Below are 11,677 nucleotides of genomic sequence, written 5' to 3' on the forward strand. Positions count from 1 at the left end.
CCCATTGCTCCATGAAACATGAAACGAGAATAAACTTCCACGCTCTATAAGCTGCTGTCTTGGGGTCTCTATCAGCTATATCTTCCTCTGCTAATACAATGATAACCAAGGAATACTAACCAGATGACTGTAATTAACAGCAACTGATTATAGATACTTGTGATGCCAAGACACCCACGTAGGCAGCCATGTGCTCAGAGTGTCTTATTTTCCCATTCTACAAGGGGAGGATACACACTGAATGGTGTATGAGCACCATCACAGGTGCCAAAGAATCCCAAGTCTTGGGACCTCTGCTAGATCCTAGCCACAATAGAATCATCTTTTTTGGTTGCCTCAGTCTGAAGTACCTACATTCAACTGCTTCTACCCCAGACTTTAAATGTATTATTTGGGGGCAACTGGGTGGTTCGGTTAAGTGTCCGGCTTCAGACCAGGTCATGATCTCGTGGTTTGTGAGTTCGAGCCCTGCATCAGGCCCTGTGCTATCAGCGCGGAGCCTGCTTCGGATCCTCTCTCCCCATGTCTTTCTGCCCCTCCCCTGTTCATGCTCTCTCTCTCTCTCTCAAAAATAAAATAAAAATAAAAATAAAAATAAAAATAAAATAAAATAAAATAAAGTTAACCTTACTTCCTTAAAGCCCTTTCGTCATGAGTCTATGTATGGCATTCCAGTCAAAGCCTTGGTAAAATAACCAATGTTTGCAATGGTGCCCTGTTACAAGAAGAATAGATTCTCATTGAACTCATATAAGTGATTATGATTGCCATGGAAGAAGGAATACTCACTGAGACTTTTTGCATTTCAAAGGGTTCAGGTAGAGAGAAAAGTTAAATGTTTCAGTTTATTCACAAATGAATACTTTATCACATTTCGGTAGGTCATAGATCTCTTAAGAGAAAGTTTCCTCAATCTGGAAGAACGTTAGAGAACTAGAGATATTTCAAACAAGAATCACAAAAGCTAGACTCATTTCTTCTGAATTCATTTAGTCTCATGTTACTAATTCTTGTTCAGTTTAAATGCAGCTTTTAGTTAGTTCTGGAAATTCTTTCCCATTTCAGTTTTATGATATTAAAGATATCAAATACCTGTATTTGTCAAAAGCCCTTTTTAGCAATCTCCTTGAAGAAACGCATTTTGTAAGAGAATAAGAACAATTATAAATACAAAAACCCAAAATGAACACTGTTAACGACGTAATGAGAGTTCATTATGATGCAGTTGACCAGGAAATTCAGTTACTTCTGTGACACAGAACACTTCAATAATCAGAATATCGAGTGACAACCTTATACCAGAACATAAGATACCAAATAAACAAGCCGAATTAGTCAAAGAGACGTCAGTTTAATTTTAAATCTCAGGGAAGTTTGTTAAAACCTCAGAAAGATTTAAAGCGCACGCCTAAATAGGATTATAGATAATCAAAGACCTGATAAAGACAAAGACTAGAAACTGGTTTTTCCAGGCAGACAAAGAAAAAACAACTTTGTTTACATTTTCTTGCCAAGTACAAACCAAGAGTTCAAGAAACTTTGTCTTTTGAACAGAGAGAAAAGGAGAATTTCAATCTTATACCAGTGTACTTTTTTTTTTAACATTTATTTATTTTTGAGACAGAGAGAGACAGAGCATGAACGAGGGAGGGGCAGAGAGAGAGGGAGACACAGAATCGGAAGCAGGCTCCAGGCTCTGAGCCATCAGCCCAGAGCCTGATGCGGGGCTCGAACTCACCGACCGCGAGACCGTGACCTGAGCCGAAGTCAGACGATCAACCGACTGAGCCACCCAGGCGCCCCGTACCAGTGTACTTTTAAAATCCATTCATTTCAACCTTAGTCTGTCTTGGCCACACCTAAAATCCCTTTCCAAAGATTTCCCTTCACAAACCTTCTACAACTTTCCTTTTCATTCATTTTTGCCCCAAGCCATTTCCCTCCAAACAACCAGTCTCATTTTAGGACAAAATTACTTTCCTCTACCTTCAACAAAAAATGTATTTCCATTCCTTATGTCCTTTGTAAGAGTCGCTTCCCTTATTTCCATCAGTCTTAATTACATTTAGCAGAATTTTGCATTCTTAGAAACCTTAGTCTCCAGTGAAAACTAAGTAGTAACTGGCTGTGAACTGTTATACCAGAATTCCGTAGATGGCAAATTCATGAATCAACCAAACGCAAAAGATGTTCACCAACAGACCCAAATATCCTTAATTTCTCTGCAATAAGAAGTCAAATGCAGATAAACCTTATGTTTGTAATCAATGCTTTGGCACTTTATCCTATTTGGAAAAGACCTAGAAGTCCAACGAATTCAATCCAATTTGTCATCCAAACAAAACTTTAAAGTTTCGGGTTACCAAAGACTTTGAAAGCTATCTTCACAATTACCCATGAAAACTTTGAGACAAAATTAACCATCATTTTAAGTTGTCTTTTTGCTAACAGATTGCAAGAGAAATAACACCAGCTTATTCGACCTTTAGTTAACCTTGGTAGAATAAAAATTTCATATTTAAGGCTGAAAACTCTAAAGGCATGTTTATCTTCATTACATCCACAAACTTAAATCAGGTTCAAAACCAAATTATGTTCCACCTGGGTCCACTCAAAAGTCAATCAGTTTGTTCCCCATTGGTAATTTTTACCCAGGGCTCCAGTGAGGCAATCTGAAGTGGGCAGTCCAAGGGGGGTGATTTTCACTCCTTGACAGGAATGGTAGGAGGAGAAGCCAATGGTGCCAGAGGCACCCAGGATAGTACAGGAACCAGTTATACAGGCCATACCCAAGGTGGTATGGAAACAGGAGGAGGAGGGAGGCAGGCAGAAGAGGCAAGGGTCTGCCAGAAGGCAGAGAAAGAAGGTTTCTGGTTCTAAACCTCATCACCTCAGACAGATGGGCAGACGACATGTTTTTATTTTTGTTTTTTTTCCACTAAAGTGGCAATACGTAGTCCATGTCAGGCCAGAGAAGACAGGAAACTTCCCCCAAAACAAAGTGTCCCCTTCGTTAGAGATGGCCTGTTTTCCCTCCAGCCACCTGGGTTCCATCAGGAGGAGGCCTATTTAGGTAATTATCATCCAATATATCAGGAGGGAGTTGACTGGCCTGGTTAGTGACCAAACATTTTCTGCAAGAGGCCCTTAGATCCAGGTCCTGATTTAGAGCCCCCGAGGCCTGGACCTAGGGTATCTCCATCCATTTGCCCTGCTTCCTACAGAAGAGATCTAACTGATAGATCCTACTGAGGTCATGCAGTGTTACAAAGGATTGGTCCTTTTCTAAATTTTGCAATCTGAATTGATTCCAGTGGGTTAAAAGGCATCCCAAGGGAGGGTCCTTGGGGACTGAAGAAGAAAGAAGGTCCATTACCAAAATCCCCCCAACTCCCAGGTGGCGTCCCACACAAGGTATGTCAGAGGTTCCCTGTGTCAAAAGCGTCGAACAAAAATCACTGTTGCTCACCATCCCGCTGTAAAGGCCCCACAGGAGGGATGCTAGTGTCCCCTCGCTTCCCCATTGCATACTAGGCTACAGATGGCTGCCTGGTGAACGGACTGAAATACCATGCCACGTTGTGTCCAAGTCTTGCAGTGAAACCGTGCTATTGCCTTGCCTTGAAGGTTATGCTATTTTTTAAGCCATGGAAAAGACTACAAACGTTTTACAAGGGACAATTATCCAGTTCTGTAGCTTAAGTAGTTAGTAGGGAACACTGACAGAAAACAGTACAGACAGAAATCCATCACGGTCTAAGCAACATTCCAACCCATGTAGTCTCTACAGCCAACTTCTCTAGGAAACGGTCCCTGGTTGGGCTTTAATTCAGTTGGGCACTAGTTTCCGCCAGCTCCAAGTGGAAGTCCCGCTGCCAGAAGTGGCCAGACCAGAGATGTGGAGGGGATCACATTATACCGATGAGGAGGAAACCTCATATGGGAATCTTGAGATCGGCAGCAGTGTTAGCCACCTGGGTGGCTGTCTTGTGCCCAAGACAGACAACTTTGTATAAGCACAGGAATAAAGAGAGGGCATCAGGTTTCTTACTACCTTTCTGGTCATGGTACTAACCTCCAGCCAAAAGGCAGGCTTTCTCTTCCCCATAGCGTAGCCACAGGCTAGAGGATCACAGCCCGTGCAACGCACATGAAAGTGTTCCAATAAGACCATCCTCCTTGAAAAGCCCCTGGAATGAAAGTAAAGGGAGAAGAGAGGAAGTACTCACCAAGTTCGCACTGAGGCTCAGAGTCTAGATGGGAAGACTGAGTCCCTTCATGGTCACCAAATGATGTGGAAATGTGGGGGTTCAGAGCCGACAGCCAAGAAAGACTTCTTGAGATGTCTTTGGTACAAAAAAGGGGGTTTTATTGAAGCACGGGGACAGGACCCGTGGGCAGAAAAAGCTGCATTGGGGTTGTGACGGATGACAGATTATATACCTTCAGGTTGGAAGGGGGTCAGGGATAGCATAAGTCTCTAAGGAATTTGGAAGCAAGGTTTCCAGGGCCTTGAGGGGCTAGCTGTTGTTAAGGTAAGGTTATTTACCATTGTCAATGACATAGCCTTGAGATAGTGATTTGATGTTGAGACCATCTGGACGGTACACAGGACTGAACCCAGTTAAGGTCTCTATATAAATTTTTAAGATTTGGCAGGTGGATGTGGAGATCTACTCACCTTGCGGCCACCCAAGACAAGCCTCATACGTAAGATCCCGTGCTCATGAAACCTGCCACCTACCAACCTGGAGTGACCCGCCTGTTTCTTCTGTCTCTCCCTGCCCTCCTAGTACAGGGGCCAGTCTCAGATTATACCTGGGAAGATCCCGAGGAGCTTGCAAACTAACATGCTACGATGACAAGGTAACTGTGACAGAGACCATATGGCACCCAAAGCCCAAAATATGTACCATCTAGCCCTTTACAGAAAACATTTGCCAATTCCTGTTCTAGAGCTACATCTATTTTACTCAGATTTACTATTTTTATTCTCTCTACTGATCTTTTAACTTAGTGTCACTCCTAATTTCTGTTACTTCTTTCCTTTTTATTCGTATCCTTTCTTGTTCTATTGAGAGATGTCATGTGGACCAAGAGGCAAAGATGAAATAAAACAAAAGCATGTATTCAGGGTCTCAGAACTGTAATTCAGGGAGCACAGACTTGGGCAGCAACCCAAGTTCCCTTACGGAACAAAAGTCAAAGGTTTTAAAAGACATTTATATGTGTTTACAAAGAATTGTGATTGGTGTTGGTGGCAGAAAACTAACGTTGGCTGAATATAGTTGGTTGCTAAGTCTATTACTGAGCAAAATCTCTAACTGAAGAAAGTTGCAGGCATTTGGGCAGAGTCTGGAATCTTTGCAATTTGGCCCAATTCAAAGTTTATGGTTTCATTAATGAGGATGTGCATAAGGTCTATCTCCTTAATAGCCTCCTCACTGCATTTTAAACACCCCTCCTTTAAAAAAAAATTTTTTTAATGTGTATTTATTATTAAATTTTTTTTTCAACGTTTATTTATTTTTGGGACAGAGAGAGACAGAGCATGAATGGGGGAGGGGCAGAGAGAGGGAGACACAGAATCGGAAACAGGCTCCAGGCTCTGAGCCATCAGCCCAGAGCCCGACGCGGGGCTCGAACTCACGGACCGCGAGATCAATGTGTATTTATTATTGAGAGAGAGAGAGAGAGAGCAGGAGCATGAGCATGGGAGGGGCAGAGAGAGGGGGAGACACAGAATCTGAAGCAGGCTCCAGGCTCTGAGCTGTCAGCACAGGGCCCGATGCAGGGCTCAAACTCAGGAACCGCGAGATCATGACCTGAGTCAAAGTCGGACACTTAACCTACTGAGCCACCCAGGTGCCCCCAAACCCCTTAACATAAGTGATTACATTTCACTTCACCTTTCACAGTTGTTAAAAACACAGAGGAAGGGTATCTAAAGCATGGAAAACACCTAGGAAAGGGTGACAGAATGTAGTCAGCCAGGATCCCAGACTATCAGTGGACTGCCCAACCCCCAAGAGCCCCTGAACCACAACACAGAGTACTTACTACAAGCTCCCAAGAGGCATTCCATGAATGCTGAATGAAATAGGAACCCAGACACAGAAGAGCCTCTCTCTTTTTGTAGAGACCCCACGCAGAGGCACAGAAGTATATGAAGTAGAGATACAAATGAACCAGAATCCTTAGGACCCTACATGCCCCCTTTCTGGGCACCACACACACATCCCCATTAACCAAACCGGCCCAATGCAGAAATGGGACTCGCATATCACAAAACACAGTGGGGCCTGAATCAAACGGCCAGGAGTGAAGAAGACAAGATGCGTCAGGGGTGAGTAAGGCTTTACTGGGGATCAGGCTGGGCTGGGCAGGGACACCCTGGGGGAACCAGGAGTACACATCAGGCCATATTGGGCTTCAGGGCAGTGCCGGGGAGCTCAGGGCTGAGCACTACAGACCAGGAGCCAGTCAGGCTCCTGAAAGTAGAGCAACCACCGAGGAAAGAAAGGTCTGGCTGGCTCTAACACAGGGGCTGACATTGGTGGGGAAGGGACTGTGCCAAAGTGGAGAGCCGGTGTCAAAGGGCCTGGATGAAAACGGAACAGGGAGCGGGAAAAGGGGGGCGCCAATAAGGTATTTCATGGGGACAGAGGAATGTAACAAAGGACAAGGAAGCAAGAAAGCTGTTCGGGGAGACAGGGCAGCCACAGCTCTGGCTCTTCCCTCCCATCGCCTCCCGTGTAGGCCTACTTATTGCCCCAAAAGGCGATCTTTAGAAACAGAGGGCCTGGGAGGAAGCGGCTGGACTTCATGTAGGCAGAGATCTTCTTCAGGCCCTGCGGGTGGAAAAAGAAGGTCCACCATCAGGATCTGCTGCCCCGCTGGGGCTCAAGCAGTCCTACCGAGGCACATCAAGTATGGCACCAGTCCTCGTGAGGTCCAGTGTCAAGACATAAAACAGTCTTCCTGTCATCCACAACTGGCCTAACTTACATCTTCCAGCTATCTGTGACCACTGTGACAAATAAGAGCACATCTGGAGACTCTACCCTGTGCTGGGGGCTGTACTTCCACCGGAGACGACGACACAGGTGTAGAACCTCCCCCAACCACCCACACAAGAGGTCCTACTCTCTCCGTTCATCAGAAGGCAAGCTGACGGACACACAAAGGGCTCCAGGGCCTCCTCAGGCTCCCAGGGCGAGTAGGGGGGAAGGGCTCGAGTGCAGCTGCTCTCTTTCCGGGTCTGTGCTCTTTCTGCCGTCCCCCTCCTCCCCACCCAACCCTCTCAGGAGGCCCTGTGCCTCTCTGTCTTACAAACACCCTCCTTCTGCCAAGGGAGGCTCCCGGCTTCCCAGGGTTTGCCACACAGGGAACCCCAGTACAAAGGGGGGATCAGAATGAGCCCGGGCAGCTGGCACCAGAGGCCAGACCTCACCCAGTGACTCAGCAAAACCTGCACGAAAGGGAGAGGCTAGGGAGCGTGACAGTCAGGCCAGGCCAGACCCTGATTACCCTCTCTGAAAGGAAAAAGTCCAACTGCTTGGCCTGGTACCTGAGCCCAATGTCACGGGAACCAACTACCTCCTCTCAGTTCCTGCTGCAGCCATTGGGCAGATGGTACTCAAGGATGTCTGAGCACCATCTTCCCAAGACATGGAGGGCCCAGTGAGTTCTAAAGGACTCAAACATCCTGGGACTGCCTGTACCGAGCAGGCCACACACGGCAGCCCACAGCTGTCTTTGTCCTTCCTGCCAGCCGGTCCCAGGAGCTCTGGCATAATCCCCAAGCCCAGTCACCCGGGCCCAGAACCAGGGCTGATACAAACCAGCCGAGAAAGCAGATCTCTCGATGGGGACTGGGAAAGGGAAACAGACTGCGGGCTGAAAATCCTGCTGGACGAGTGCCCCAAATCCCCACATCTCTCATAAAGCAGACTCTGTGCCCTCCAGCGAGTGACGAAGGGTGACCGGTGACGTCAGATGAGGCCCAGGCTGTGCACCCCCAGCCTCCACTTGGTAGCACCCACACCACACGGCTGGGTGCTCCTGTGGTCCTCTGCCTGCACTGAGTCCCAGGACGCTGGCTGCGGGACCCTTGCTTCCCTACTGTGCCTGACACAGTGCCTGGCACACAGCACAAGATCAGGTCAGCAAAGAGGACTTACAATGAATGGACCCTCCCATCTCTGACACAGAATCTTCGGTAATTGGAATGAGGAAGGAAAGGGACACACGGAGGTAAGGGAAGAAGAGTGCCCCGCCACAGAAGACTCAAGATGAGCTCCTTCCTCAGGGGCCCCCGCTTATGTCCTCACCTCCCAGTACCAGCTACACACCTGGGGTCTCAGCGCAGCCCCACGCGGGGATCAGGTTGCTGCGAAGCTGCCCGGAGGCGCAGAGTAAATGTTGTCCGTGTCCTTCTCATGCAGTATCAGCCCTCCCCCGTCTCCACTCCACTAACACCAGCGACACGCACACTCCTGAACATCGGCTGCATTCACGTGGTCCCGAGCGTGTGACCCGGACAAGTAAAGGTCCAGAAGCATACCTTCTGGTGCAGGAAAGGGAGAGACACTCACTGCAGCCCATAGCAACCAGCCACTGCCTGGGAGCCCAGGACAGCCTGCACTGCCTCTGTGACCTTCAGCAAAATGACTTCTCCTTTCTGCCTCGTTGCTCTAATCTGTAACGTGGAGGTGACAGCACTGCCACCATGCAGGAGTGTCGTAAAGATTAAATTTCCCACGATATAGGTAAGATGTGAGCACAGTCCGGCATAAAGCAAATCCTGCACACATCTAGCCATTCTTTCTTTTAGTTTAAGACTAGGAAAGGATCAGAGAAAAGACAGAAGACAAACGACAAATAACTAGTAGGGAGGATAGGAGAATCACCTCAAAGCGGGCTACGAACTCTTTCAGGTTGGGGAATGCGTCCAGAGACTTGGGCTCAAATATGCAGTGCAGGTCAAGGATGTCATAAGCCAGGCAATCCAAACAGGTGATCTAAGATGGGCAAAGAACAAATGAGCACCTAACTCTGAAGCTGGGAGAAATGACAACCCCCATCCCCCAAAGCATTCCCCTTACCTTCTCCCCTGCAAACCAAGGCCTCTTCCCCAGAAACTGTGAGTACAGCTTCATCTCGCCTGGGATGGACTCCAGATACACAGGCTTCAGTCTCTCCTGAGGCACAGAGGAGCCATCACCACTCTCAGGCACAGACTCTCTGGGCAAAGATGCAGGGCTCCCCTGGGTTGTGCATGACCCCCAGTGCCCCCACTGGAGCTGGGCCATTGTCTAGCCTATGAATTCTCCAATCTGTGTTCAGCAGACTCCTACTGGGCACCACCTCCCATCTGGGAGAGGCAGAGGGAAGGTAGAGAACAACACCTCACTGTCCCTGAATTTGTTACCACTCATCTTCAAACGCCACCGTACCCCCCAACCCCCCCCCCCCCGCCCCCCAGTCCGACCCAGGAGTGCTGTGAGAGCCTGGCAGAGCTCTGGACTCAGGCATCAGGCAGAAGCAAAGAAGACACAACTGAAATGGCCTAGTGGAAAGATATTCTATAGTCTACCTTGTGGGTGATAGATAGGAGCAGCACTTGAGCAGTTTCTGGAAAGATGTAGAATTTGTGAGATTGAGAGAAAGAAGAGAGAGGTACAAAGCCCTGTGGCTGCCCCTGAGCTGCCTGCTGCACAAAGATGCTCAGACTTGGGGGTGTCAGGAGACAGTGTGAGCTAACAAGGCAAACACACTGTCTAGGAACTAAATTTCCAACTTGGGGACTGGCTCTATCTTAAGGTTAGCAAGAACTGAGTCAGAGTTTTCATCTAATGCACTGAGTTAAGAAGGCCACTTTGACGACAGTATAGGGAATGGCTTGGGGATCAGAAGCTCCACGGGGCTCAAATGTCAAGTAGAGGGATCGCAAAAGTCCTGTCAAAATCCGGCCCAGCCCAGCCTGGTCCAGGGAAGGGACTCACAAAGTCAGGGCTGTAGCAGACCCTGGTGAGCTGATTAGAGGCGTCCGTAGCTTGGTTCTCCAAAATATCCACATGAATCATCTCCTCTTCTGTCTCCCCACCTTCAATCTACACAAAGGAGACTCACTGTCACCATTTCACCCCAGGCAAGCCCAGGGGCATGGCCACCTCTTCCCCGCATCCCGTCCCCAGCCCCACTCGCACAGGTTGTGTTTGCGGACAATGTAGCAAAGGATGATATTGTGAGCCCCATCAATTAAGTAGGGCAGCTGCAAGGGCAATAGGGGCAGGTGGGTAGGCCACGGGCCCCCTGCACCCCCTCCCTTGAACAAGGGCGCTCTCGGTGCCTGGCTCATGGTAGGCACTAAATCAGCATATTGCAAATGATTGACCGGGCTGGTACCTAGAGCATGGCGGAGAACCAGGAAGCTGAGAGCCTGAGAAGAAGGCAGCAAATCCTGAGCTGGGAAAGCAGATGGCAGAGACCCCCACCTCCTCACTTGTCCCCACATCACTGTCACCCTTGTACCTACATTGGGAAAGTCCAGGCCCAGCTTGAATTTTTCATCCAGCCACTGGCTTCTGTCATAGTCCGGAGCTGTGGTGGAGAACAGGGAGTGAAACAGACTCCCCAGACCCCACCTCCTTTGGTGACTGGGGGGTGGGGGTGGGGATGAGGAGTCAGTGGCAAAGCCCCCCAAACAGGTGGATCTGGAATCTGGACCACTAAGTCTCACATTCCATGTTTGGGGACAAAGAACGCTTATGAGACTCTGGAACCCGCAGCAGTATCTTACAAAACACTTAGGTAAGTCCTAAGGGGAATCCACCCAATTACTGATTCAGGGGCTCCAGCACCCTCCTCTTCTGTCCTGCTTTGGAAGGCCAAGCTGCTGCACGGCTCAGAGGAATTAGGGAAGGGGAGGCCCTGCTCCAGCTGGGGCGAGTGGCAGGTGAGCAGCACATGGCCAGGGCATGGGGCGCTTGGTCACTAGTCAGGAGGAGCCGGGCACAAGTCAGAACTCGACGGGATGCCATTACCATCCCCCATCGTGTACTTCTTTCCCTCATAGTGTGAGTCTGTGTAGGCCAGGAGCAGGCGGATGGCGTGAGCCCGCTGGGAGGGAAACCCGAAGAAGACATCAGAGAAGTCCTGACATCCTGCTTTTCTCTGCTGCAAGTAATCTCATTCAGCTCCCAGAGCCGCCACCCGCGCGACACACACACACACACACACACACACACACACACGGACTCAGACACATGCCCACTTGAGAAGGACGGGTAATGGCTGAACTGCAGCCGGCCAGGAGTTGGAACCTTCTGGGAGTATTGGAAGCTGGCCCCATTTGCTGCCCTCGCGCCCCTCCTCTCCCCACCCCCAGCCCGGTGCCCCCTCGCTCACCCCACGTATGTCCCAGTAACCTAAGATCACGGTGGCTGTCAGCGTTTCGTGGTCTTAGGATAAGGCCCAAGCCGAACTGAGCTAGAAGTTGACCGGCGTGCATGCGGGGCCGGGGCGGGGCCTGACTGCTCCCCTAGGCCCGGCCTGTGCTCCGCCCCTCCCCCCCAAAGGAGGCGACAGCGACCGGAGGCCAGGCCGGCTGCAGGAGGACCTAGTGCGTCGTCCTCCAGTCGCCGGGGTGCAGCAGCCTCGTCGGAGGCTGAAG

The 11,677-nt window shown here is 49.2% G+C and overlaps 1 protein-coding gene across 2 annotated transcripts; it reads right to left on the bottom strand.

The window, feature by feature from the left end:
- Positions 1 to 6,761: 6,761 nt before the first annotated feature.
- LOC125172995 (glutathione S-transferase Mu 4-like) lies at positions 6,762 to 11,442 on the bottom strand. 2 transcript variants are annotated; one of them, XM_047871713.1, is made up of 7 exons: positions 11,413 to 11,442; positions 11,049 to 11,124; positions 10,541 to 10,605; positions 10,210 to 10,276; positions 10,008 to 10,108; positions 9,108 to 9,203; positions 6,762 to 6,851 (listed from the first exon to the last, which is right to left on the bottom strand). In XM_047871713.1, exons 2-7 carry the CDS (start codon positions 11,056 to 11,058, stop codon positions 6,762 to 6,764), a joined length of 429 nt encoding a protein of 142 aa, XP_047727669.1. In that variant the 5' UTR covers positions 11,059 to 11,124; positions 11,413 to 11,442. The 2 variants fall into 2 exon arrangements, with proteins under 2 accessions (XP_047727669.1, XP_047727668.1); XM_047871712.1 differs by lacking the exon at positions 11,413 to 11,442 and adding an exon at positions 8,913 to 9,023 and having other exon boundaries at positions 11,049 to 11,073.
- Between the last annotated feature and the right edge of the window lie 235 nt (positions 11,443 to 11,677).

The sequence above is a fragment of the Prionailurus viverrinus genome, chromosome C1 (genome assembly GCF_022837055.1).
Source record: "Prionailurus viverrinus isolate Anna chromosome C1, UM_Priviv_1.0, whole genome shotgun sequence".
Lineage (NCBI taxonomy): Eukaryota > Metazoa > Chordata > Mammalia > Carnivora > Felidae > Prionailurus > Prionailurus viverrinus.

Excerpts from the sequence above, each read along its gene's own strand:
- LOC125172995 (XM_047871712.1), bottom strand. Across the intron at positions 10,277-10,540 it reads TGGGCCTGGACTTTCCCAAT|CTGCCCTACTTAATTGATGG; the intron begins GTAGGTACAAGG and ends TTGCCCTTGCAG. Across the intron at positions 10,109-10,209 it reads TGTCCGCAAACACAACCTGT|GTGGGGAGACAGAAGAGGAG; the intron begins GCGAGTGGGGCT and ends TGTAGATTGAAG.